Source organism: Jaculus jaculus, chromosome 1, assembly GCF_020740685.1.
Source record: "Jaculus jaculus isolate mJacJac1 chromosome 1, mJacJac1.mat.Y.cur, whole genome shotgun sequence".
Lineage (NCBI taxonomy): Eukaryota > Metazoa > Chordata > Mammalia > Rodentia > Dipodidae > Jaculus > Jaculus jaculus.
The window spans coordinates 130034471-130062078 of NC_059102.1; the positions used below are offsets into that span (position 1 = coordinate 130034471).

The 27608-nt window shown below is 42.5% G+C and overlaps 1 protein-coding gene across 7 annotated transcripts in view; it reads left to right on the top strand.

Moving 5' to 3' along the window:
* Dennd1a (DENN domain containing 1A) overlaps positions 1–27608 on the top strand; it is a 573141-nt gene that overhangs the window by 357707 nt on the left and 187826 nt on the right. For all 7 annotated transcript variants that reach the window (XM_045142267.1, XM_045142266.1, XM_045142262.1 and 4 more), the window contains one exon: positions 8204–8249. In XM_045142267.1, coding sequence (XP_044998202.1) covers positions 8204–8249 — 46 coding nt within the window. The remainder of the gene's footprint in view (positions 1–8203; positions 8250–27608) is intronic.

Below are 27608 nucleotides of genomic sequence, written 5' to 3' on the forward strand. Positions count from 1 at the left end.
TACGCTCTGTGTCCAGTAGGAGCCAGTCCCAAGCCTGGGTGATGTGAGAAGTGACAGCCTCAGCCCACTGAGACATTAGAGAAGAGTGGGACCAAGGCCTACAGGGATGCCACATCATTGAGAGCTCAGGGGACATTTAGAACTAGAGAGCTCCTATGGTGGAAGGACCTTCTAAGATGAGGGGTGATCAGACAGAATGTTGCAGGCTGAGTCTTGGCACCCCCTCAGGTTGCAGGCTGGAAAAAGCCAGTTTTTCTCTGCCTACTTCTGTCCCTTGGTGATGTCAGCACTAGTCTCTTAGGCTGTGATGAGCTTGTTCCCTCAGTCTAGTGTGCATGAGCTCTGGCCTTAGCTCTGCCACTGTCTAGCTGTATGACCTTAGGTGAGTCAGACAGTTTCCCTCAGCCCTGGTTTTGTCACCTTGGAAATGGTGGTTCCATCCATTCTCACTCCCGTGAGGACCCAGTGCGAACATGCTTACCAGACCTAGCCTAGCACTGTGGCAAATGCAGAGCTGGTAGTGGCTGCTGCTGTTGGGTCCCTGTGCCACACGGGCCACCACAGGAGTCCAGAGAGCATTCTTCTTTACCTCTGAGAAGATCAAAGCCATAGTTATATTTGTTCATCAAGAAGGTGTGCTATGTGGTCTTTATTCTTAATATTTCTCAGGTTCCTTTGTCCTTAAACCTCTCAAACAAAGCCAGACCTCATTATCTACAGCAGAATTTAAAACTGGAAAACAAGCTTTGCTTGTTCTTTACAAAATCAAGGAAGGAAGGAGGAATAAAGGGAAGGAAGGCTAGCTCAAGTGAATCAGGTCTTTTTCAGAGCTTTCTTTGCTTCAAAAAATAGTGAACTGAAGGAGGAAAATTGGTCTTCCCTTTCTTTGCCTGAGGAAGACGTTTGAGTAAGAAGATAGTGTCCCTCTAAGGGGGTGGGTGAGTATGTCAAGAGGACATGATGAACCTAACTGTGCATTTGTATAGAAGGGGGGAGAAAAGGAGTGGGCTTCCCAAATTCCTAGGCTGTGTTCCTTTCTGTATGCCTCCTCCAGGTGGGACCCTTTCCCCCCTTCCTTCCCCCATTATCTAGGGAAGCTGGATATTATGTGTTTGAGCAGCCTGTGTTCCTTTATTTCACCTGACTCATTTCCAATTAGTAGCAGCTCACCTCAGGGGAACATAATTAAGAGGGCTGGTTATCTGGGGGGAAGGAATTAAACAAATTGTGAAAGTGCAGTAATAATGAATGGGGACTGCAGGACCATTAATAAGTCTGCAGCTCCATATGTGTGCCTGTTTGTTGCTAGGAATGAGCCCAGGCTATAGACAGCTGTAGACAAGATGCACTTTGCATCACAGTCCTTGAGTTCACAGCAGATTTGGCTGGAGAGCCTCTTTGGTACACCAGCATTCCTTCTCTTTTGGCCTCAGTATGGAGTATGTGGTGTCTGGTATCATGAGTACAGCCTGGGCTTGCAAGCTGATATCAGTATCGGGGCATCAGGGCTGGAGAGATGGCTTAGTGGTTAAGGTGCTTGCATGCAAAGCCAAAGGACCTCAGTTTGATTCCCCAGGACCCACATAAGCCAGATGTACAAGGTGGCATGTGCACCTGGAGTTTGTTTTCATTGGCTGGAGACCCTGGTGTGCCCATTCCTTCTCTCTCTTTCTCTCCTCCTCTGCTTCATTCTCTCTCAAACAAATAAATAAAAATAAAATATATTTTAAAAAATAAAATATGGCTTCACTAGTACTGTGTTACTATGGACAAGTTACTTCCCCTTTCTGAGTCTGTTTCCTTGCTGAAAATGAGGACAATAGCAGAGTTTCCTTGAGAATTACATATGTAATGCATAGAAGTGACCGGATTATAGTCACTCAATGCTATTAGTTCCTTTCCTTCTTAGGATTCAAAATAAAGATACTTTTCAGGTAAAGGTCATATATTGTCACTGCCTTGACACCAGCAACAGAACCCCTTTCCTCTGCAGGGGAAAAGGAAGAAAGAGTATCTTTTACTCTCCCAGGATGTAACTGAGGAAGTCAGGTAGTGTAATAATTCCCAGAGAACAAAGGCCCAGTGCAGATTTCCTGACACTGCTATCCACATATGTACGATGGCATCCTACAATCACTGTCAGCCACACAGCAGTTGTGACACAGTTGTCATAGCCTACCTAAGTACCAGCTGGGTCATCACTGTTATTATCACTGCTTGTTTTAAAAAAAATAAATTTTACTTATTGGAGAAAGAGGCAGATAGAGAATGGGCATGCCAGTGGCCTCCAGCCACTGCAAAAAAAAAAAAACAAAACATACACACACACACACACACACACACAAAAAAACCCTCCAGATATATATTCCACCTTGTGCATTATCTGGCTTATGTGGATACTGGGGAATTGAACCTGGGTCCTTAGGCTTCGCAAGCAAGTACCTTGACTGCTAAGCTATCTCTCCAACCCAATGCTTTAATTTAATTATGTGCATTGTTGGTTCTGCATGTGTACTGTTTAATTGCCATTTAAAATGTCTTCAAAACGGCACTATGATTCAGCACTGAAACATAAAGTCACTGTGACTGCTGCCAGGCACTGAGCAAAGAACTTAGGGATACAAGTACATCTGCATTCATATTTTCTAAAAGAACAATAAACAAGCTCTTCTAAGACCTCAACCAGGAAGAAAGCTTGCTAGTCGGTAAATTTTTGTTTTGTGACTTAGTTTTCTTTGGGAAAACATGGACATTGATGACTGAATCAGAAAATGATTCAGATGGGTCAGGCTCTGCATTTGAAGGTTTTAGGAGTAGCTTGCAAAATCTATTTTTGCCATATTTTCCTCTTAATGTATGTTTATGAGTGAGAAGAGAGTTTTTTATGTGTCACACTACATTGTCAGAAAGCAACAACTCATTGTTTCCCTCTAGTCTTTAAAATAAGTAGGAAAGGGGCTAGGGAGATGGCCTAGCAAGTGTGATTACCTGACTTTGAATCCCCAGAACCTATATATAATGGCAATCTGTAACAATAGCATCTGTAATCTTAGCCAGTGCTTAGGCACAGGCCAGCCATCCTGGTGAGTGCAACATGGTGCAACATAAAGAGGCTGGGTGTGCTACACTAGGAGGCTGAGGTAGGAGGATTGCTGTGAGTTTGAGGCCTCCTGAGAGGTCAGCCTGGGCTAGGTAGACCCTACCTCGGCCGGGGGAGGGGACAGGTGTCATAAAGAGGAAATGCATCCTCTGGAAGACATGATACACAACCCAACTGAATTCAGTGGAGACTGTGTGCCTAAGAATCAGAGTACAGAGTGGCAATCCATGTCAGCTGCCCTTGTTCCTGAGACATCATAACTGTCCTCATCAGCTGCTTGCCAGGTGTCCTTCAGAACCAAGACATAACAAGAAAGCATTGTCTGAGCGGGTGCAGTGGTGCATACCTAGAATCCTGACACTCAAGGAGGCTGAGGTGGAAGAATTGCCATGAGTTTGAGGATAATCTGAGCTACATAGTGAGTTCTGGACCATCCTGGGCTACATAGTTAAGAACCAGGCTCAAAAAACATGAACAATTAGAAACCATTTTCTAAGTGAAAAGAGAGTAGTTCTAATGGTGCCAGTCACCATGGGCTTGAACCCTTTTAGACTTGACAGGCACCTCATATATTGTCTCTTATCCTTGCAGCAACCCTGAAAGATCTCCATGGTACAGGCACTGCCCATTTGGAAACATCTAGCCAGAATGTAACAACCAAACACAGTCCTGCCCTTGGATGAGTAATTCCTATCTGGAAATTTGAAAATGTTTGTTTACATTACATTGTTTATTTTTTTTATAAAAGAAAGCTAACATGTAGCCTTTTTTTTATTTATTTGGTGAGGGTAGGGGAGAAAGAAAGAGAAAGGAAAATAGGGAATAGGGACACCAGGGCCTCCTCTCATTGCAAATCTGGTTTATGTGGGTTCTGGGGAACTGAACCTGGGTTCTTTGGCTTTGCAGGCAAGTACCTTAACCACTAAGCCATCTCTCCATCCCACAATGTTTTTTACAATAATGAACAATTACAAGCAACTTATTGTCTGACTTTGGAGAGAGTATCAGAAACTTAGGATATCTCCATACTTGATGGAATATTATGTAGCCTTTAAAATAATCACAAATATAGATAATAATGAAAAAATGTTAGACAATGAGAAAAAAATAAAATATATACTACTAATGTCAAAGATTTGAAACCATTAATGTAGATTGATATTAGAAAAGGATATAATCATGGGTAGGTGATTCCCACCACAAAAATTATTTTTATAATGAAAAGGTGATGAAAAAAGTTTCCAAGAAGATGAATTGGTTATTGCAATTATCACAGAGGTATGTAGAAAATATGAATTGTTTTCAGAGCAAACATAAAATTACTCAGTTATGTACTTAAAACATTGAGATGTTAAAGAAGCTTTGCATTTTTTTCTCCTCTTCTTCTTCCCAGATTAGAATATTTAATCATATATTTGTAAAATGAAAGTATAGATTTTAGCTGGGCATGGTGGTGCACGCTTTTAACTCCCAGCGCTGAGGAGGCAGAGATAGGAGGATCTCCGTGAGTTTGAGGCCACTGTGAGACTACATAGTGGATTCCAGGTCAGCCTGGACAAGACTGAGACCCTACCTCAGAAAAAAGAAAAAAGGGGGTGTGGGGAGAGTGAGAAAGAAAGGAGAGTGTTGATTCTGTAAAGTATTTCAGGCTTTGTAAGCAAATGATGACAATATAAAAGGTATTTGTTCAAATTTACATTCATACAAAACATGGAACTGCTATAGTTTCAGAATAAATGTATTTTAAATATTTTCTAAATACAGAGCTGCTACAGTCCTAAACAATACTTGGCTAAGAAACTGCTTTTTTGTGATAGGCTATAATTACTCTTTGGAAAATTATTGGGCTTAAAAACATATCTACCTAAAAATATCCAAAGAGTCTTGCTTTGTCCCTTCTTACATTTATAGTCACTTTTGTAAGGCCTTTTTCCCATCAATTTCTTGGTGTCATTGTAGGACATATTTAAGTTTTTAGATACTTAAGTTTCTAGAAAATATTTCTTTCATAGATAACAGCCTGTGGTTAAATTATACATACAGTTTAGGCTGTAGATATTATTCTCACCTTTTTCTCAGTTTGAATATTTTTCTTTATGTTAACTCCTTTGTTGGAATTTCAGTTCTGAAACTCTAATTAAACACATGGTCATTGGGCAGTTGTATGCTTGAACATAAGAGCTTGAAAAGTTGAAATTTGGTTAAACAGTGTGGACCTGAACTGCTGTCCCTCTGTGTCAACTGTGTTTCTGGACACATTTAATGAGTGGCCATTTTTTCTGGAATTCTGCGCTCTTCCTGCTTCCTTTCATTACATTAGGCGAGATTCCACCAGATGAGACATTTGCAGTCTTAAGACTTCCTGCCGGGGTTCAGACTTTGTATTTTTGACATTGAAGCTGTCGTGTTCCTGAAGCTAGTTAATTAGAAACATTCATTTCTGTGTACACTGGGAAATGCTTGGACAGCAGAGGCAGGCGCACTGGGAAGTTGGAGCATTTTGTATAGCTGGCAGCCGAACTAGTAGTTTACACTTTACAGTTTAAGGGTAAAAATATCACAGGGCAAATAACACAGGCAAAGAAAAGAAAGACCAAAAAAGAAGTAGAAGAAGAAGAGAAACAAGACAGAGAAAGAAAGAAGTCCACTTTGACTGTAGTTGGTATATGGTTCTTTCTTTGGCTGTTATGAAATACAAAGTCTTCTCAGACTGTGCTGCTGGCATTCAAGTCTGTTTTACAGACTCTGAAGTACATGGATGCTGTAAGGAGTACATTTCATATTCTTTTGGAGAATGATTTGTTGTTGCTGTTGTTTTTGAGATGGGGTTTCACTGTAGCCCAGCTGACCTGGAACTGTCTGTATACAGCCTCAGGCTGCCCTGAATGCACTACAATTCTCCTACCTCAGCCTCCTGAATGCTGGTATTAGAAGCATGGGCCTGGCTATAGAGAAATTTTCCTTAAAAATTTTAATTTTGGGCTGGAGAGATGGCTTAGCGGTTAAGCGCTTGCCTGTGAAGCCTAAGGACCCCGGTTCGAGGCTCGGTTCCCCCAGTCCCACGTTAGCCAGATGCACAAGGGGGCGCACGCGTCTGGAGTTCGTTTGCAGAGGCTGGAAGCCCTGGCTCGCCCATTCTCTCTCTCTCTCTCTCTCTCTCTCTCTCTCTCTATCTGCCTCTTTGTCTCTCTGTCACTTTCAAATAAATGAAAATAAAAAAATTTAAAAAAAATTTTAATTTTAATTTTTAACTTTTGCTTGAAGAATTTTATTTGTTAAATAGTAATGATGGGAATATGTCCTGTCTTTTTGTTCTTTTAGTATTATTTTTTTATTAACACATTTTTTAAATGTTTGAACAAATTCTAAGTGGTCATTTGATGTTTATAAACCTTCATTGCCTCACCACTACTTTCTAGATAAAAGTTAAACTCCTTAGTAGTCTGTGGCAGGCAAATATCTTCCATTCCATTGCTTCCACTATTCTGTCCCCAAAGAGCCACTCTTGTCCATCAACTTTGACTCTTCCATTAGCTCAAGAGAAACAATACCTCAATCCAAGCCAGGTGTCTTACCTCTCATTTTATTTAAAAAACAAAACAACAACAACAGAAAAAAAAAGCTTGTCTGCATATGTTGTAGGATGTATTATTACACACTTGGAAAGACAGATGGGGGCTGGAGAGATAGCTTAGTGGTTAAGGTGCTTGCCTGTGAAGCTTAAGGATTTAGGTTCAATTCCCCACTACCCACATAGGCCAGATGCACCTGGTGGAGCATTCATCTGGAGTTCATTTGCAATGGCTAGAGGCCCTGGCACTCCCATTCTTTCTCTCTCTATCCGCCTCTTCCTTTCTGTCTCTCTCAAATAAATAAAATAATTTTTTAAAAGACAGTTGGAAAAGTTGTCAATCCTCCCCTCCTTACCCTGTCCTCTCTATTCCTTGGCCTTCCACTTGTGCCCTCAAAAAAGACAAGGTATGGGGAGCGAGCTTATGGACTATGGGTTCCATATCATAGTGCAGCATATGAAAAAAATACATAGACTTTGGAGTCAGGACCCAGATTTACTACTTACTTGTTTTGTTTTGTTTTTTTTTTCCAGTTACCTCCTTTAGTTTATTTCTTCTTTTGTAAAATGGGGGTCATTGTATGAACTAGAAAAAGTGACTTTTTAAAGGTTTTCATGTAACTACTAGTATATTTACCACTGGAAGTTAGCATCATAACTGAGCATGTATACATACACATACAGAGAGAGAGAGACTCCTGAAAACAAAGGAAGGATCAAGCCAGTCCAGAACACACAGATTTTAAAGCATTGGCGTTGATATCTTATCCTCGGGTCAGTCACCACAAATGGACCTGTTGCTCTGTGAATGAAGCAGTCAACAGTGGTGTTTTCTGTTGTCACCCCATCAGATAACATGTGCGCCATGGCATGGAGAAACTTACTGGTGGCCCTCCAAATACTGTGTTCAGTCAGAACAGACAAATCTTGATGACAGAAGAAAACAGTAAATAAAGAATCATTCTTTGAAGCGTGTAACCTTCATGCAACCCTGTTAAAGAGTTGTGACAATGGTTCTGATTTGGCTCAAAGCCTCCACTAGTCAATTAATATGTATTTTATCTCATTCTGATATCAGCATGCCAGGTTGAGTCCATAATCCTCCACACTTAGGCATTTCATGTCTTTCCAATATTGGCCAGAAGAGTCCCTTTCCTATATATACAATTTCTTGTCTTTACTGTGCACTTTAGCCTATAAGCCAATTAATAAAATGATGATTAAGAAGGGGGAAGAAGATAGATGACTGAAGCTGTATAATCACCCAATTGTTGTGTGAGTTGCTGGCCAACAGTGATGTTGGTCCTCTTCCTGCTCTCCACACTGTTTCCAGTGCTGCCTGCATTTTGAAATTCTTCTGAAGTTTCTAGGCTTGGGAACAAAATGTCACATTAAGATTTTTGTTGTGAAAGGAAATGTAACTGTGCATACGTTTATTAAAACAGTTTTTCTCCAAATAGTGAACCATCTGTAATTTTCTGTCAGAAGCACCAGACACTAAAGCAGCTGTGTGTCTCTGTTTCTTTTCGCAGTGCTCCTATGCCCTACCTCATAGGAATCCATTTAAGTCTAATGGAGGTAAGTTGGCTACCCCCCCATCCCTGTTATCCCTGATGTGGGGGTATGTTTTGCTTTGTGTGCTGGAAAGATACATTTTCAAGATGCACATTTCTGAACACAGGAATGGGTCCAAGCAACTGACTGTGTGTATCCCTCATGCAGACATGCAGAGCCCTTACCTCTATCTCTTATGTGCTGGGCTTTCCTGCTTTGCTTAGAGATGGTGGATTTTCCTGGAGGACAAGTGAGGGTCAGAGAGGCAGGAGGAAAGGTTTCATGAGGACTTGAACAAGAGAAGGGAAATGGTTCTTTTTTTATAATGATGTTTATCTAAACCACTGTAACAGTATAATGTTTTCATTGTAGGAAACGTGATATAAATGGTATATAGAAGTATGAAGCATAAAAATAAAATTTTCCATGATGACATTATTCCAGATTGAACCACTGTTAGCATTTACTATTCTTCCTTCTAGTCTTTGTGAATACATGCTATATATAATGTGCATAACTGATATGTGATATATATAATTTTATGTCTTTATTTTATTTAACATTGTGGCATGAAAATTTCCTCATTTTCATCTGCTCTCAGCAGCAATGATTTTCAGTTTGCTACCTATCACTCCCACTATTTGGATATACTACAAGTGAACCATTTTCTTCCTGTTGGACATTTAGGTTGTTTATAATTTTTTTTACTATTATAAATAGCATTTGAGTAAAAAATCTTTATGCATGGATTCATCTGCATTCTGACTTATTTCCTTAGCATAAAAGCCCTACAATAGAAATGCTTGGTCAAAGCTATGAATCTGATGCCAGATTGCTTTCTGTGTGGCTGTACCAATTAGACAGCAGTGCCTGACAGGACTTTTCTGTGCTTTTATAAGTGCCCCATATTGTAGACCTGAACCCCCAAAGGCTTTTGCTCCTCAGGAGAGAACAGACATTTATGCAGGAGCAGAATAGGGTGGGGCTGGTCAGCTTGCCTTCATGGCACAGGATATGCTCTCAAAGGAAATCTATAGCCATGCCTGCCTGCAATGGTGCTTTGCATGTCTTAAAGGAAGTGCTACTTCTCTTCTTCTGTTCCCTTCATTTCACGTCGACGAGGACCACCTGCTTCTCCACTAACTGTTGCACACTGTGCTATTGTGCTTACGAAAATGAAACAAGTTGGTTATCGAAAAACCTGTTTGTTTGACATTGAAAATCTTGATCAAAATAGACCACAGAAATCTGCTCAAATTTCTAATTTGACAGGACGGCCATGTGGCTCCTACATTCTGTTAACAGTCCCTCCCTGTCATCACCCAGCCCTAAGCACATACAGAACACAGTTTATGGACTATCTTGGATGATGTATTTAGATCAGATTGAAAAGATTGCTTCTGTGTTTTACCTTTGTTTGTTAAGTCTGGGTGTCTGTTCAAAGCTCCCATATGAGAAATTAAAAGTGAATGATTTCTAATGGACTTTCATGCCAATTGCTGTAGAGTTTGAAGCATTAAAGACTATTTGGTCTATCAGAGCCCAGAGTTTCCTCCTGCCTTCCAGTCTGCTCCATCAAGGCTTTTCCAGACCCTTCCCATGTCCCAGTATCTTCTGCATTCTGTAAGCATCTCACCATGGCTTGCCTTTCTTCTGTGTGCCCTCCAGCCTCTTGTTTTTTAAATTTTTTTTATTTTTATTTATTTATTTGGGAGCGACAGACACAGAGAGAAAGACAGATAGAGGGGGAGAAAGAATGGGCGCGCCAGGGCTTCCAGACTCTGCAAACGACCTCCAGACGCGTGCACCCCCTTGTGCATCTGGCTAACGTGGGACCTGGGGAACCGAGCCTCAAACCGGGGTCCTTAGGCTTCACAGGCAAGTGCTTAACCGCTAAGCCATCTCTCCAGCCCTGAAGACCTTTTCTTTCAGCCACCCAAGTCAAAGCTGATAATGCTCAGCTGTAATTGTAATACTTCTCTGCCCCTCTCTGGGTGTCAGGTCCAAAGTTTAAGGAACCAATGGAGTTCTACCTAGGTATACTACAAATGTCACACTCCTTTCCCTAAGTTTATTATCTGCACATGTGCACATATACTTTTACATTCAGACACAAACACACATGGAGCACTCTACTTGCCTTCTGGTATTCCTGAAGTCCTGTGAGTGGCTCTTCTGCCTACATAGGCCCCCAGTGCTCCTCTTCTTCATTTACACAGTGAATTCTCACCAGGTCAGAGCATGTCCTACCCTGTTCCCTCCTCACTATCTTCATTGACACTTTTCCTTTGCTTTCTCAGATGTTTGCAAAGCTATATTCATTGATTTGGTCACAAAACATGAGCCTTGTGTATTACAAGCATTGTACTGGATCCTGCTAGAAGTTCAATTTGGATTTAATCCAAAGTCCCCCATGGAATGAGTTGCCTTCCACGTGCTTCCATGGCCCACTTTCCATTCTCATCCTGCATTTCCTCCAGGTTTTCTATGGCTTCTCCGAGGCAAGCCTTCTGCTTGATCCCTGCAAGAGCACATGTCAGCTGATATTTGGGCCATTCTCTAAATTATCCTATCCCCACATATCTGCCCTTCTCCAGCTCTTCCAGGAAGTTCTTCATCTCATTACCATCTCTCATTGCTCTAAATAATGGCTGAATGCTTTCCTGTCCTTCTCCACTTCCCATGGATTGTGATGATTCCGTGGGGACCAAGACTGTGCTTCAATCATTAGGGTGGCCTCAGCATTTGAGTACACAGATGGCACACCTAAGCCACAGATTTCTTTCCTTTTTTATTTTTATTTATTTATTTATTTATTTATTTTTGAGGTAGAGTCTCACATGATCCCAGGCTGACCTGGAACTTACCCTGCAATTTCAGGCTGGCCTTGAACTCACAGCTTCCCTCCTATTTCTGCCTCCTGAGTGCTGAGATTAAAGATGTGCACCACCACACCCAGCTAAGCCACAGCTTTCTGAGAAGGGTGGAGTGAGTGCGTGGAGACTTGTGTTTTGGAGCACATGTGAAAGCCCTCCAACTGGCCTCACTATTTGCACTCAGCCCTGGGCCACCATTTTAGTTAAAGAGAAATGTAAATTTTTTATTTTTATATGATTGTAAGTAATATAAAGTAAAGCCTTTTAATGTAAAACATACAATGAAAGGTATGCATATGTTTTAAAACTACAATTGGAAGCACTAGGTGCAAGCCTGTCCAGTGTTTGCAGGGCTTTAAGTTACAGGATTCAGGAAGTGCTGGCCAAGCTAGATCTTAGTCCTGTTGACTGACTAAGGTTGTTGTGCCAACCTCCTGTGTGGTCAGCACCAAGTGAAAAACAAAAACGGAAGTTGCCCCAGCCTTGAGCCAGCTTTCTGAACAAAAAGTGTTTCCTGTGGGCGTTGGCCAGCCGGCCTTACCAAATGTTGATTCTGTCTGCTGATCTGGACTTCAGCTTGGACCATGCTTACAGAATGGGTCTAAGTAGCTCTGTTCTGCCTATCAGTGCTCAGTCCCCTTCCTCTATGATTTCCCACAAGAACACAAGCTGAATTCTTAAGGAGGAACCATGGTCCTGTGGCCCAGGAGAGCTCTGTAAGGAAGGAACTGGGGAGGCCCATCTCCTCTCCCTACTCTAGTTTTCATACTGGCAATTCAGCAAAAGGCTTATTTTTGACTGGCTTGTTATTTTTTTCTTGAAAGCTATAGGCACCTTATTATGCCTTTGCATATGTGCCAGGATTTTTTAAACTTCAAATGAATGTGGCAGATGTTCATAAAAGTTTAGAGAAAGCTACCATAGGAAGACTTTTTAACCATTTTTATGACACTCGAATTTGTTGCACAAAACGAAATGTAAATTATAACCTAGTATTCTCATTGGCAGAAAGGTTATTTTGGGGAAAGACCTCTTTGAGTTCAAACAGTGTGCCATTGCTGTTGGTTAAATGGTAACCTTGTCACTCTAGTCTACTTTTCCTCTCAAGTGACAAGTTTATAGCTGATCGTTGTTCCTCTCCCTCCTTCTGCCTTTTGGTATTCTTTTCCTCATTTAAACGACTGCAGGCTAGTGGCAAGTTAACAGAATAGCCAAGGGTATTGGCATAGACCTAGCTTCTTCTTGGAGAGAATAATCATGTTAGTTGGCAGCTAGGAAATCCCAAAACATGGCCAGATTACACACTATTTCCTTTCATTCAGCTGATCTCAATTTAGTTCAAGAGACATTTTTGCAGTCCCCCTTCTGTGCTGTAGCTGATGGCAGGTGCCAGGTCATGTGTGGGAGATGGTGCCTCTCCTATTTGTAAATGAAGACCTTCCTCCCAAGCTTTAAAACAGTGTCCTGTGTGCAGAGCTCAGACTGACATGTGGGATGGGTGGGCACACAGGTAATCTGGAAGGTGTTTCATGTCACTCTTGGTGGTAGAATGGTCAGGAGGAGGAGGAAAAGATGGCAGCAGAGGCAGCAAGTTGTGGTGCTTCACACATGGGCTCTGGAGTCTGGCCTTCCTACTTTGCTCAGATAATCTTGAGCAAGGTAGTTGGCCACTGCGCCTCTTATTTTCTCACCTATAAACTGAAGATGATGACTACATCTCCTGTCTTAGCGTAAGTTAGTTTGCCCAGTATTTTCCTGGATTGTGTATAGGAAGTACTATCCCATGGGGAATGACACTTTTGTAGGATTTGATCCATGAACTCCCAGAACCCTTCCTGACCACTTCTTTGTGTGTGACTGTCATGTTACTGTTTTCTTGAAAAGAAATAGGTACCTCATTAAGCCTTCCACAAGTGTCAGGACTTCTTAAAGTTCCAGTGAATGTGGCTTGACGATTTGTCTCTCTGGACTTTACTTTGTGTATCTAAGAAAGCTGAGTCCTACAGCTGTCCAGCTGTTCATAGCTGTTCAATGTCTGCCCTGTAACAGGAACATGTTGCACAGTCCTTTATTCCTTAAGGTGCTGAGTCTTTCCTGGCTAGGAATTCTGTTTGTAATGGTGATTATGTCCAGTCGTTAATATTCAGGCAAGTAGAAATTAGCTAGTGAATTTGAACTGCCATCAGCTCTGGTAGGAGGCAACAGTCCCAACCTTGAGGGTTGAAGGCCACACCTCACAGAAAAAAAGAAGGCCTACACTGAAGCCCAACAAGCAGATGAGAAGTAGGATACCAGGAGAGCTGGGAAGTATCTTCAAAGCCTCAAGGTGGGTAGAGACAGAGGGGTTCATAGGCTCTGCAAGGATTTCCATGTCTGCCAGGGGTGTAGAGCTGAAGGAGAGGAGAGAGCTGAGGTAGGCAAGAGGGGGCCAGCCATCCAGGGTCTTGTAAGCCACATTAAAGAGACTGAACTTTATAGGGCAACAGAGAGCCATTGAAGGGTGTAAATAGGGGAAGGACATGTTCAGGCCTTCTCCTTGTGGGCCATTAGAAACACAGTCCTTCCATATAAAATGCTTGGAACTGCTTCACCCTGTTAATAAAGTAAATTGATATTTGTAAAGAACAAGGTAATTCTTAAGGAAATTATACACCAAAACCATGTATATAAAATTCAGATGTGTTAGCATCCCAAACTCATGCCCCGAATGATTCTTTTGCCACCAAGCCCCAGCCAAGGTGTTTGCAGTGATAGCTTGCTATGAGGTTTTAAGCACTGACTGATTTTACTAGCTGTTGTCTTCTCCTCTCTGACTTGTGTTGTTGTTGCTGTTTCACTTTTTTTCTTTTTTGAGGCAGGGTTTCACTCTGAGTACCCCAAGCTGTCTTTAAACTTGTGATCATAGGCATGGTTCACCACACCTAGCTTTCTCTCTGTTGTCAAGCATTTTTATGGATCAGTTACTCATTCTCCATACCTGTTCAAAGGTATAAATCTAGAAGACATCCTAAGTAGTAATTCCAGGCAGTGGGAACATGGGATTGTAAGACCCTGGGAACAAGTTGCATGTTCTGAGCCAGCTCACTTTACCAGTGCAGTCATAAGAAGCATGTGGTAGAGCTTCAGGGAGACAGGCTAGGCTCCCAGCATCCCTCTCTTTCTCATTATCATTTCTGTAGGAAGGCCTCTCCAAGGGTCCCTAGGAATCTGGTTTTGCAAATTTATCATGTGCTTGGGACAGCACTGATGAACCACCATTCTATGGGCAATTGGCCAGCTGTCAAATCCAAGCTCATGTTGTTCTCAGGGGTGCAGAGGCCACATTAGTCTGCCTGCATTATGGCTTCTGGTTAACCATGGGACGTCTACACAAAATAACAGTATTCACTTATTTACAAATAACAAAAATAGGGTTGGTTTAACATTGCGAAGAAGAGCTTCTATCAATTGAGTCAGCACTACTTTATTCATTTTTTTCTTTTCATAATTCTTCTTTGTTCATATATATTTATTTATTTTTAAAACATTCAGTAGTGAGTAAAGAAGAGCATTTTTTTCTTACCACTGTATTTTGGTGTTTCATAGGCTTTTACATGTAGACAGAAGTGTGTTCTAGTTTACAAAACTCTTAAATTTTTTTAACTTTTTTTTATTTTTATTTATTTATTTGAGAGCGACAGAGAAAAAGAGGAAGAGAGAGAGAGAATGGGCATGCCAGAGCCTTAGCCACTGCAAACGAACTCTAGATGCATGCACCACCTTGTGCATCTGGCTAACGTGGGTCCTGGGGAATCGAGCCTCGAATCAGGGTCCTTAGGCTTCATAGGCAAGCGCTTAACCACTAAGCCATCTCTCAAGCCCAAACAAAATATTTTTTTAAAAAGAATAGAGACATTCTATGTGAGATTTATTGCTAGGGCTCAGTCCTTCATTTTTCTACTTGATCAGAAAGCAATGATTACATGAAAAAAAAAAAAAAGACCTACTCAGTGGTTGCAGTCATACATTCACAGGCAGAATTTGAGCGAGAGAGAGTGACACCTTCTGAGTCCTTGCTAAGTGCCTTACATTGGGACTATATCTCCTTTGTCTTGGGTATGTTGCTCAAACACTCTCTTTTTTCAAAGTAGAGATGGGCTACTTTGAAGAAGTCTGTGAGAGGTAAAATGACTTTTGGTAAAATTGGGTCTATCACCACCAGAGCCCAGTCCCTTGGAGGCTGCAAGGATTAGACTTGGGCGGACCTCAGCCCTGGCCCAAGCTCTTCCTTCTACATGCTGTGCTGTAGGTATTCTGAGGAGGGAAATCTACAGGGCTCATTACTGGCACTCAAGAGTCCTACCAAGAAGAGCTCCAAGTACAGGGGTGACAATAGCCCACTTCCTTGGTCTCTCCAAGGCTCTGCTCTCTCATCTGTAGATTTAGATGACATCGCAAAGACTTGGGAGAATTGATTCACACAGTGGATGTGGGAGAACTTGTTACAAATAAGTCAAACATTCATAGTTAGAGCAGCATAAAAATGAGACAAAGAAGTTAAATCAATGAAACCATGGAGATTGCTTCATTTTGTAAGGAAACAAGTACTTGGACAGTGGTTAGGCATTGCTGACATTTCCTTAGCATGTCATCACCACCATCATAAGGAGTCAGCCACATTTGGCAAATTCAGAGCTTAGTACTGCTTGGAGGCTCTGCTCACCTGGGCCTCACAGAAGTCCCACAGGTTTGGTGGGTGGATTTACCGCTGGAAGCTTTCTCCTCTTCCAAGTGGCGTCTGCCTTTAATATGGCACTTAATCCTGATGTTGAGATTAGTTCATATAAAACAACTTACCCCTAGTGATAATTTTTGTTATCAAAGGGAACAAGTATTCCAGGCCAAGTTAAGCATCTCCTACAGTCTGTACATTTTCAGTCTAATTTGTGCTAATTGAGACATTCTCTGTGAGAAGCTGAGTGATTATGGAGAACACCGGTGAAACAAACACATGAGGACCTCAATGAAGCTTTTGCTTCCTGGTTTTCCTTTCATATTTTAGCCCATCATTATGTGTAAATCCCATTCAACAATGTTAAAACTGACTTCAGAGAAACCCAGAGTTTATAAATCCTTACCAAGAGATGCCTAACTGAATCAAATTCCCATCAGATGAAGGTAAAGAGTGGCCTGTCAAAGGCTTGCAACAAAGTGGTCAGAGTCCCACAAGCCTGGGTCCCAATTCCTACTCCCTCAGGACTGAGTCCCTTCTAGCCAGATTCTTGTTTAAAAGAGGACTTGGTCTCAGAAGGGTAAGGTATGGTTACTTCCTCACAGTTTGTCCACTGTACATCCTGGCCTCTGTGGAAATGCATCTTGGAAACAAATAATAACCTTAGCCATGAAGTGAGCGTCTGCTCATATATAGCACTTCAGCCTCCTGTCACCACTTTAGGAAGAGTACCTATCTTTCAAAGGCTGTGTTATGGTACTCCTTTGAGGCTCCTCCCTTGTAAAAATGGATAAACTCCCCATGTCACAAAAGTTTTTAATGAGGATGTGAGGAAATGTATGTACATCCAAATGGTAGGCTCCAAGTCAATAGCAGTGACTTCCAATATTCCACGGGTAGAGGTGGACTCCTTTCTTCAAAGAGCCAAAGAGCCCTACCCAAGATGGACTCTGCCTTCTTTTTCAGCTTCTTTTTATTTCACAGTGATTGACTTCTGAGGCCAGCTACATGGGACTGGTGACTTCTTTTCCTAAGCTCCTTCGGAGTGACTAGGGCGGGGCTTGGTGGGAGCTCTGAGATGGCAGCAATGATTGAAGAGAGGTTCCTTTGGCCTGGGCAAATCCCACTTGGGATCGAGGCACATGTGGTTCTGTTTATCACCATGCTCAGCAACTCATGGTATGAGTTTGTGACCATCAGGCAGTTACTATTGATATGTGAGGTCACCACAGTAGGGGTGTTTGTCAACCAAATTAAACTTCCTCTTAATGACCTAAAATAATTGATTCGGAAGGCCTCTAAGTGGGCCAGGGCAGTGTGGAAGCAAGCTGAAATTCAGCATGTTATGCACAAATTATTGCATGTTGTTTGGTTTGTGTTTTGCTTTTGTAGAGAAAAATGTGGGTGCACTGTGGGGTTTGGGAGTAGACAGTAGGCCTGAGTTTAAATTCCTGCTCCAACATTTGTCTCTGTGTAACTGGAGCAAGTCACCAAGCCTCTGACATGGTGTCTGTCATGCACAGGATTAGGCTCTCAGTCAGTGAAAGATGTTACTCTTAATAAATATCTCCAATAATTTATATAAAGTGGTTCAATTATAATGTAATAGCTACACACTCACTGCCCCTTGCTAACGTGCTTTCGCTAAAGCCATTTTCTATTCCAGTTTTAGACATCCATAGAGGAAATATAAGTAAAACAGAAGTCAATAAATCTCTCTTTAGGTATTGTTCTGTTCTCAGAGTGTTTCCTCTCCCATTGCCTGAACTAAGCTTAGGCTTTGGCAGGTAGAGCTTGGTCCACCACCCTCTGTTTGCTTAGAAACATGGGCATTGGCCTGAGGCCTTGCTTAAGTGTAGTCACTGGTATTTTGAGTCCTGTTTGTGATTGGATATCACCCACACCCCACAGAGTGGTTTGTCTTGCCTAAAATACTTTCCTCCCTAAGCCTAGTATCTGACCAGAGCCAGAAGCAGTAGGCTGCAGCTGCCTGGACTCCTGCATACTTCCAGAGCCACACACAGTGTCTGTTCGCCCTCCATGGTTAGGAATGGATGTATATTCTCTCTCTTTAGCATTTGACTGCAAATATTTTGTATTGACCAAATGGGTTAAATTATAAAGCTTTATGAGTACATATGTACATTACCCATTCCTCGCTTTGGAGGAGAGGAAAAAAGAGAGAGAAAGAAAAAGATAGCTATGATTTTTGGAAGTCATCCCAATTTTTAAAAATAAGAGAATTTGGACATTTTGGCATATGGGGTTTTTTTAAATGAAATTTCATGGAACTGAAAACAGTCAATTTTAGGTTTCCAAAAATTGTTTTGATTTTCGTTGGTATAAATTTGCTGCACATGGTTTTGGGGAAGTTCTGAGAGATACATTTAGGACTTAGGGGTTGGTATATAGAGTTTTTTTAGACTTGTGATTGAGTTTTAAAAGGTGTTTTGTTTTTCTTTTTTCTAACTCAAAGTATAAATCAGAGGAGAGCAGAGTTCCATTTCTGAGGACAGTTTCTGGTAATGACATCATTACACATTGTTGAGCAAGGGAGCACAAGACCATTGAGCCTCATTTCAGTACTGTTTGGACCCAGCTACCCACTCTTCTTCCCCCACCTTGGAGCCAGACTCTCAAGCCGAGAGTGATCTAGACTGTTCCATTAGCAGCAGCTGGTGGTGATCAGCACGCAAGAGTCACCTGTGTAGGGTCAGGCTTATTGCACATCAAGGATCAGCAGTGTCGGAAGAGAGGGAAGATGCCCAGGAGGGGGTTTCAGGCCACCTGCTGTGTGAGGATCAAAGGGTTGAAAGGTCAGAGGGCGCAGCTCCCTTAACCATATCTGTCTGTGCAATAGCTGTTTCAGATTGTAAATCTTGGCAATTTCATTAAGTCCTACTGGCTGCTACTGGGGCATTGAAATAATAAAATTTTATTTCTGCTGCCTTTCCTGCCTCTGGCAACCAGGCTGATGCATTCTGTGCAAGATGGGGTGTCTTATGAAAACCTTTCCAGGAATAATCAGAGCAGCCCTAATAAAGCCTCAGATTGGAAGGTTGGGGTTCACAGAATCTCATCCTTGATAAGTGCTTTAAAAAGAAACAAGAAAAACATAGGCCTCGTAAAAACTATGTAGTAGCCCTTTGGAATTACCAAGTACCTAGTCTCTGAAAAGCAATCCCCAAAATCTTTTCTCTTGCCAAATCCTTGCTGGTATGCAGGAGGCGAGCGGACTTGGTCAACATAGCCTCTTCTGCAGCCCTGTTTTCATTACATTGGTCCTCTTTGGGCAGTCTCCAGGGTCTAGCTCAGTCCCACTTTCCACTTGGCAAGTCTTTGAGGTGTTTCTCAAATCTCATTTCTTGAATACGATTTCCCAGATATTTTTTTTCTGGATCTTTAAGGCTTGGTGGATCTTGAGGACTCAGAGGCTTCTGTGCTGGACAGATCCTAGTTATGGCCACCCCTTTACTGTACATATATTTAAGACTCCCTGTCATTTGTTTGCAAAGTTAAGAAATTGTCACAGTGAAGGTGCCATTTCTGAAATTTCAAGTGCTCCTTTTCACAGGAGATCAGTTCCCTCTGATTAAGTCCGTAATTCTCACTAAGCCATGTTTATGGGGGCAATAAACAATGTTTCAGCGTGCTTGTTAAATTGGGTCTCCAACCTCTCCACTCTTTAAAAATTGACATTTCAAATAAAAGGCAGGTGGAGGTGGGAGCTGGGTTTGCTTTGCTTAGTGCTGAATGAATGATGGCAAGTGGCCATTGGGGGAGAGGAGTAAAACTTATTTTTATGATAGGGTGACCCCAAACCATTTTAGGACTAGGGAATCCACATCCTCTTTTCCCAATGAAGCCCTTGAATTCATGTCTCATTGTTTCAAACTAGATGGCCACTGTTTTTGAACTACCAGATACATGACACTCATTACTAAAAAAATCTGTGTTCCTGAATCTCTGCTTTATAGATGACGATGTTTAGGTAGAGAGTGGCTAGCTAAGTAACTTGTCACAGTCACACAGTGAATAATTAGTGGGACCAGAACTCAAACCCAGTTACTCTACTGTGTGAAATGCACAAGTGAAGATTATTATATGAGCCTTACTTTGGAGGTGTTTACCTACCTGGCAAGAAAAATATGTAACATGGTTACTGTGCTCAGTACCAGTTCTTTGTTACGCTATAGAGAAGAAGGACCCCAGCCTCTGGGTGGAACAGTCCCAAGCTCAATTCATGTCTCTTTTTATTACTTTGGAACCTGACTGCATTGGGGTGGGCTTGTAGAGTGGGGCTCCAGGACCAATGGAAGCCAGATCCAAGAGACAGACCCAACCAGCATCAACCAAGCTTTTTCTGTTGGTGCACTCAGGAAGAAACCTGCACATGGCAGTGGCTCCTCCAGTCTTAACAACAGTCCTGAAGTAAAGACTGTGGTTTCCGTCTACAGAGAGGGGTAGCTAGCTATGTGTCTTTCCTGAAGCTACTCAGATAGTAAGCAAAAAGTCAGGATGATAAATTTAGGGCCTTCTGAGCCAGGCCCAGGTCCAGCCAGGGGAAGAGACCTGGCAGGCTCTGGTGCTTGTAGATGCTCTTCTGGGCAAGGTCTGTGTCACATAGTGTGTCTCAGGTTTATCCAGGACTCATCATAAGGAGGTCAACTGCCCTTCAAGTGCAGAGATCATGGTGTGATCTTCCCTGTGTCCTCACTCAGTGCCCAAGCAAGTGCCAGACCCTCTACTGATCTGTCCTAAGGATTTCTACCCATGTTATGAGTCCGCACTTATTACCTTTCAGTATGGCTGTGGCCTGACCTAGGAGCATGCCCCACTTCCCTCCCCTGCGGAGCTTCTGTTTCTGTTTAAGCATGTTGGGAAGTTCCAGTGTTGTTCTCAATTCCCTGAACTGTAGGCTTAGATTTTAATTTTGTGGGGCAGGAAGGAGCAAATCAGTGACTCCTGACTCCAAAGCAAAGCCACCACGTTTATCAACTGCTTGGCAGTTCTGTGACCTTTGGGACCCAGGGGAGGGAAAGAAAGTGTCACTTTTCTCCTATATGTACCCAAAACTTCAGGAGAGAATAAAGAGTTCAGAATCCCCGTTTGCCTTTCCTCCTGGCATCCTTTCTCTCCTTCCCTCCGTGGAGGCCACCAGTTCCCCATGCTGTTCTTTGTTAGGTGCTCATATGTATGCGCATGCATTTGGGCACATTTTATATGTGCCATGTAGGGCAGAGAACACAGGTTTGTGCATACACATGCATGTCTCTGACACATACCAGTTCTAACATGAACAGATTACTTCATCTCTTTACCAAAGTTTCTTCATCTATCAAATGGGAATAATATTCCAAAAGCAACTCTTCCCCAGGAATTTTAATGAAGTCTGAGCCAAGCATCAAAATACATAGGTGCTGTGGGCCTAACATGTGCTGATAGAAACTGCATGTCAGAGTAAGCGGTGTGATGAACGGGAGGTGCTGGGGAGTTGCCATTCTACTGGGGTGAGTGCTGAATTCTGCTGCTGCTTAGCTATGAAACATTACCCGCTGGCCCCTAGGGTCCCCCTTTCTGTTAGATGTGGTAGAGCCATGTGCATGAAGGGTTGGGCAGTACAGAGACACAAGTAGTCGCTATAATTGTGTTGCTGTGGCATCAGTAAGAGGCAGCTCCAGAACATAGAAGAGCTCTCAGCACATGGGGCTCTGCATACTTGTGGGGGCCTGCACTTTGTGTAACTCTAGGAGTAGAGCCAGTAGGAGAAGGAGTGCCAGAAACATGGTTCCAGTCATTCAGTATGAAGTTTTGATGAGCAAACTACTGAAATGCCACTTTAGATTTCATTTTAACTATGTTCTTTGCCTTTCAAGTTTTGTGGGTTTTTTGTTTGTTTTGAGGTAGGGTCTCACTCTAGCCCAGACTGACCTGGAACTCACTCTCTAGTCCCAGGCTGGCCTCAAACTCATGTCAGTCCTCCTCCCTCTACCTCTCAAGTGCTGAGTGCTGGACCTAAAGGCATGGCCAGCAAGTTGTTTTGTGTGTTTTTTTTTTCAAGCTGCTGATGAGTCACGCAGGGAAGGACATTTAGCATCAGATTCAGGTCAGCTGTGCCTCTCACAGAAGGGTGAACTAGACTAGGCTTCATGTGAACCAAAGCACAGCACTCATAGGCATGAGGATGCTGAGGCCTCTCAAAACAGTTATTCTCATGGAAAGTCAGCCTAGAGCATCCCCAGTGCTTAGTAGTCCCTCACTGGATTCAGTGGTGCTGCCACAGGTGCCTGAGATGGTAGATTATGCCCATTGATGTCAGGTCAAAAGTGTGGTACATGCCAAGATTCTAGATAGGTGCCACACCAGCACACAACAGATATTTCTATTTGTTTTCTTCTTTTCATTAATCTTATCACAGTCCTTATGAGGCAAGTAGTTATGGACCCATTTTGTAGATTAAACAGGTGAAGCTCAATGAGGTTTAAATAATTTTCACTGGGTCCTTTACTAGGAGTAGAAAATCAAGCCCACCTTTTGTTATCCCTGAAGACCACAAAATTGTCTCAACAAGCCCCAGTTGTGTTCTGCTCTCCTCCTCTCTTGAGGGAGGCCAGACAAGCTGAAAAAGCAGGTGTGTCCTACAGGTGTCTGCCTTTGCCAGCACACCTCCTGACAGTGGTGTGGGCTCCAGATTAAATCATCTTTTTAGTAGAATTATTAGTATATCAAATTTTCATAACATGAGTAACTAAATAGCTCATGCTAATTATATATACCAGGCACTATCAGAAGTATATTTATATATTAACTCATTTAATTACAAAGGCCAGCTAAGTTGGTGAAGTCCATGTAATCAGTTTTATAAACATTTTATAGATGTATGAGATGGATAGAAAAAAGTGTGCCTGTCCTCAGTGTACAGTGAGCTGTTTTGCAGAGGGGATACACTGTATAACCACCATCCAGATCATCCAGACTTTTGCAGCTCTCCAGAAGCCTTTCATGTATCTGCCACACTCAAGTCTTTTCTAGACCCTACCACCCTGCCAGGTCACACTGTCCTCTCCATCTAGTTAAATGGGTATAGGAACTATGTGGCTCACCCACAGCAACACGGAGACAGTGATTCAGAATCACACAGTGTGGTTCCAGGCTGCGAGACAGCAGGAAAGGTTGATGGTAGCCTACATTTTCCCAGCACAAAATCGCCATAGCATAGCCTTACTAGAATCTACCTTTGCTCTGAAAATCAGCCTGAATCTCTCTTCTCAGAATTCTAACCCATCTTGTTTGTATAACATCATATCTCAATGATAGAAACTTGCTTCTAATAGCCTTACTCCTATAGAATGCATCATATAGCATTGTGCTAAATTCTCTACACCTGGTGTTCACTGTCCTCACAGCCCAGCAATACAACAGCACCCCCATTTTGTAGATAAGAAAACTGAGGCTCAGAAGAGAAAAGTTTGCTGTGACTCTACAGTGACATGGCTTGAGCGAGACCTTATTCTAATACCCACAGTCTTCCTCACTGTGTTAATGCCTGTTGTACTTTCCACATCCACTGAGAATTACTTCTGTACTAATTAATCATGATGACTTTTTGTGGTTGTTATTGCCATCATCATCTTTATTCCCACTGCACTTCCTTGAACAGATTCCGATTTGCTTACGTTGAGCTTGTGTGGTCCTTCAGGCTCATGTTGACATCTGCTCTGAGACCAGCCTCCCAGTAGAATGGATCTGGCCACAGCCAGTCCAGTCTTTGTCCAGCTAAGGAACATGTGCCTCCTGTCAGGTTCTTTGCTAGGCACTGAAGAGAAGTGGGACAGGCTGTGCCCTGGTAGTCCTGGTATAAAGGCAACAGAAAAGATTAACTGGGTGCCAGGTTATTTATCTATGTGTGTCACCTCAATGACCCCCCCCACTAGAACCCCTAGAACCCCATCTTAGTGAGGGAGCACTGTCCTCACTGCAGTCTAGGAGGAAGCCAAGGAAGACCCTGTTCAGCCAACCCTCAGCTAGGATGACTTCACATGCTCCCAGAACTCATCACTTCCCTATATTATGTTGCTGGTGGCAATGCTTCCTCTTCACTTTATGGCCTGTCAGTCCTACCTTTTGTCACTAGCTTCCCAGTCCTCTTCTGGTCAGGCAGGGTCCTCCCTTCCTGGTGTGGTGGAGCCTTGTGTAGTGAATGAGTGTCATGGATGTATTTTAAGAGAAACACATTGTTTTCATACAAGAAACCTTGGAAAACAAAGCTGCACTAAATCTTGGCTACCTGGGACATCAGAAGTGAAGTCATTCTTACATACCCCCCCCCCCCTTGTTTAAGGAAGTATTCAGAAATCCAGGAATATTGGGTGTTTAGACTTAGCCTAATAGGGCATAAGATATAAAACAAAGTTTCAAAAGGTCCTGGCCTGACAAGAAAGGCACAAGGAGCAAACATCAGGATTGAATCAGCCTGTGGGTGGAGGATGGTCTTGGGCATAGCTACATGGTACACACACTATTGCCTTTCCAGGTCTATTTCTGGTGAGTTTATTCTCTTTTCTGGACATAGTTCCAATGTGTTTGTCAACTTCATCAAGGTACAGTTTATATAAAGCACACTATTTAAAGTGTATGGCTCAGTGAATTTTGACAGCTTTAATCACCCCTGAAACCACCATAGTAAAGAAACAGAATATTCCTATTACTCTCAAAAGATCATTAGTCTTTGTTTAATAAACACTTATCTTTCACTTCCAGTGTGCCAAGCACGACAGTAACCATTTTTAAAATGCTATCCCATTTAATCCTCCTAACAAGTATATAAGGTAGGTTTTCTTTGTAGGAAGAAGGAAACACAGAAAGCTTAAGTGACTTGCCCAAGTTGGTTCAGCTGGTGACAGGTGGTTATTAGAACTAGACAAACTGGCTTGGATCTATGCTGTTCACCTTTGGGTTCTGTTACTCTCCCTTCACTCACTCACTTACTCACCCATTCATTCATGAATCGCCCACTCAGGACCTTAAAATGGGGTAAGAATTAAAAGCAGAAATCTAGCCAGACATGGTGGCACATGCCCTTAATTCCAGCCCTGAGGAGGCATAGGTAGGAGGATCACTTTGAGTTCAAGGCCACGCCAAGACTACAGAGTGAATTCCAGGTCAGCCTGGGCTAGAGCAAAACCCTACCATGAAAAAAAATGTAGAGATCTAGAGACTGGAGATATGGTTCAGTAGTTAAAATACTTGCTTGCAAAGCCTGATATCCAGGGTTTGCTTCCCCAGTTACCACATACAAGACAGATACACGAAGTAGTACATGTATCTGGAGTTCATTTGTAGTGGCAAGAAGCCCTGGAGCACCCATTTTCTCTCTCTCTCCCTTTTCCTCTCTGTCTCCTTGCAAATAAATAAATAAATAAAGTAAGTAGCTGGGCATGGTTGTACCCTCCTTTAATCCCAGCACTCAGGAGGCAGAAATAGGTGGATTGCTATGAGTTTGAGGCCACTCTGAGACTACATAGTGAATTCCAGGTCAGCCTGGACCAGAGTGGGACCCTAACTTGAAAAACCAAAACAACAACAATAATAATAATAGAGATTTAGGGCTAGAGAGACGGCTTAGTGGTTAAGGCACTTGCCTGTGAAGCCTAAGGACTCAGGTTCAACTCCCCAGATCTCACATAAGCCAGACACACAAGTTGACACATGTGCAAGGTTGCACATGCGCACAAGGTGGCACATGCATCTGGAGTTTGATTACAGTGACTGATGGCCCTGGCACACCTCCCTCTCTATTGCACACACTCTCACTCATTAAAAAAGAGGGGCTGGAGAAATGACATGGTGATTAAGATGCTTACCTGCAATGCCAAAGGACCCAGGTTCAATTCCCTAGGACCCATGTAAAGCTAGATGCATAAGGTGGCACATGCATCTGGGGTTTGTTTCCAGTGGGTGGAAGCCCTGGCAAGCCCATTCTCTCTCTCTCTCTCTCTCTCTCTCTCTCTCTCTCTCTCTCTCTCTCTCTCTCTCACATAAATATTTTTTTTTTAAAGGCCAGTCTGTTGGGCTTGCCTCAAAGAGAGAGAGAGAGAAAGAGTTAGTTTCCTGACCCTAGTGAAACCCAGAGACAGGCAATAAATCAGATACTTACATAGGTAGATCTAGATTGACTTGTTGGGGCTGGAGAGATTGTTCAGTGGTTAAATGCACTTGCTGCTCAAGCATAAGGGCCTGAGGGGTTCTGAAATTGCCAAAGGTCAAATCTCAGGTCCCTTATAAAGCAGCTGGATATGGCCACTTGTGCCTGTAACCTGAGAATTGTCAGAGCCAACAAGCTTCGAAATTAGTAAAAAGAATACTCTGGCTCAGAACAAAACCTGGTGGAAGAGCAATAGAGTGTTCACTGATGTTGCACTTGTACCTCTGCAGGCAAGCATATGGGGTACCCCCAAGGGCATGCTGCACACACACACAGGCAAAAGTAATAGATTGGCTTATTGCTCTGATCATGTGAATAAACCATCAAGAATCCCAGGTCATAGGAAGCGCATTGCAGACTGTGTAGGTGTGCCTTGTGTCACAGAGTTGTAGGGACCAAGAGAGATGGGACAGGCAGCCAGGAGAGTACCACTGGAAATCATGCTAAACCTTTTCTAGACATTAGCAACATTAACATATCTATGCTCTGAGGTGGGCACTATCCCATTTCACAGTTGGAAACCTGGAGGATTTGTGCCATCCTAGACAGTGCTCTTTATAAAGTAGCAGAAGCCACACCAGTGTCCTCTCAGTTGCCTCCAAGCATCTCACATACTGTTAAGTTGTCCTCTGCCTGGCCCAAAAGGTAGCGGTCAAGCTAAGACTGTGACAAAGTGAACAAGGAATGGTATTTTGATCAACAATGCTCATGGACTGGGCCCATTTTTGTGTGTTTCTCTATGTGAGAAATGCCATTTGGAAAGCGTGTGTGTCAGTGTTTTTTTTTTTTTTTTCATTCTGTGAAGGAGCCTATCGAGTCTGGTGGGGGAAGGGTTTGCAGCTGGCAGGAGCTTTGGCATATGCTGTAACTAAAAAGAGAGGGAATGTGTTGGTGGGACAAGCTACCGGAGAGCTGTCTCGGTGTGCTGCGGTACTAGTAAGTGTTTTAATTGGGTAGGATTTTTTTTGGAGGACTATTTTGACATCTGCTCGTGTCTTTGCTGATTTTTCTTCACTTAGAGTAGGAAACACAAGCTGTGGATAAAATGACTTTAAAATAATTGGAAGTAAAGATATCTCTCTCAAAGTCGAATTTGAGAGGGATACTTTTTAAGAAGTGGAAACTTAAATTCCACTTCTAGGAATCCATCCCAAAGCACAAAGCTTTATGCCTTCAGCTTCATGACAGTTTCATTTATATTAATTTCTTTAACTCTGAGAATAACATTCAATCAAAGGGCTAGGTGGAGTTTGCTTCCATGTAGGGAAGCATTCTGTAATAGTCAGTAATCTTCACAAGGCCTTTAAAGAAGAGGAGTATTGCTTATGCTGTAATCAATGAGAAAATTTAAGCAGAAAACATAAAGAATGATTTTTAGCTACATTCTAAAAGGGAGGGGGAAGGAATATGAAAGGAAATATACCAAAATGATGTCTAAACAGTAATTTTCTTTGACTGCTTCTACCAATTTCTGTATATTAGGCATGTGATTTTGTGCTACAAAAGGTAAATATTTTCATAGAGAAAGCAGGCCCTAAGAGTGTCAGTGTAACTGCCTGCCCTGCCAAATGCTCAGTCCTAAGCCTGAGCCC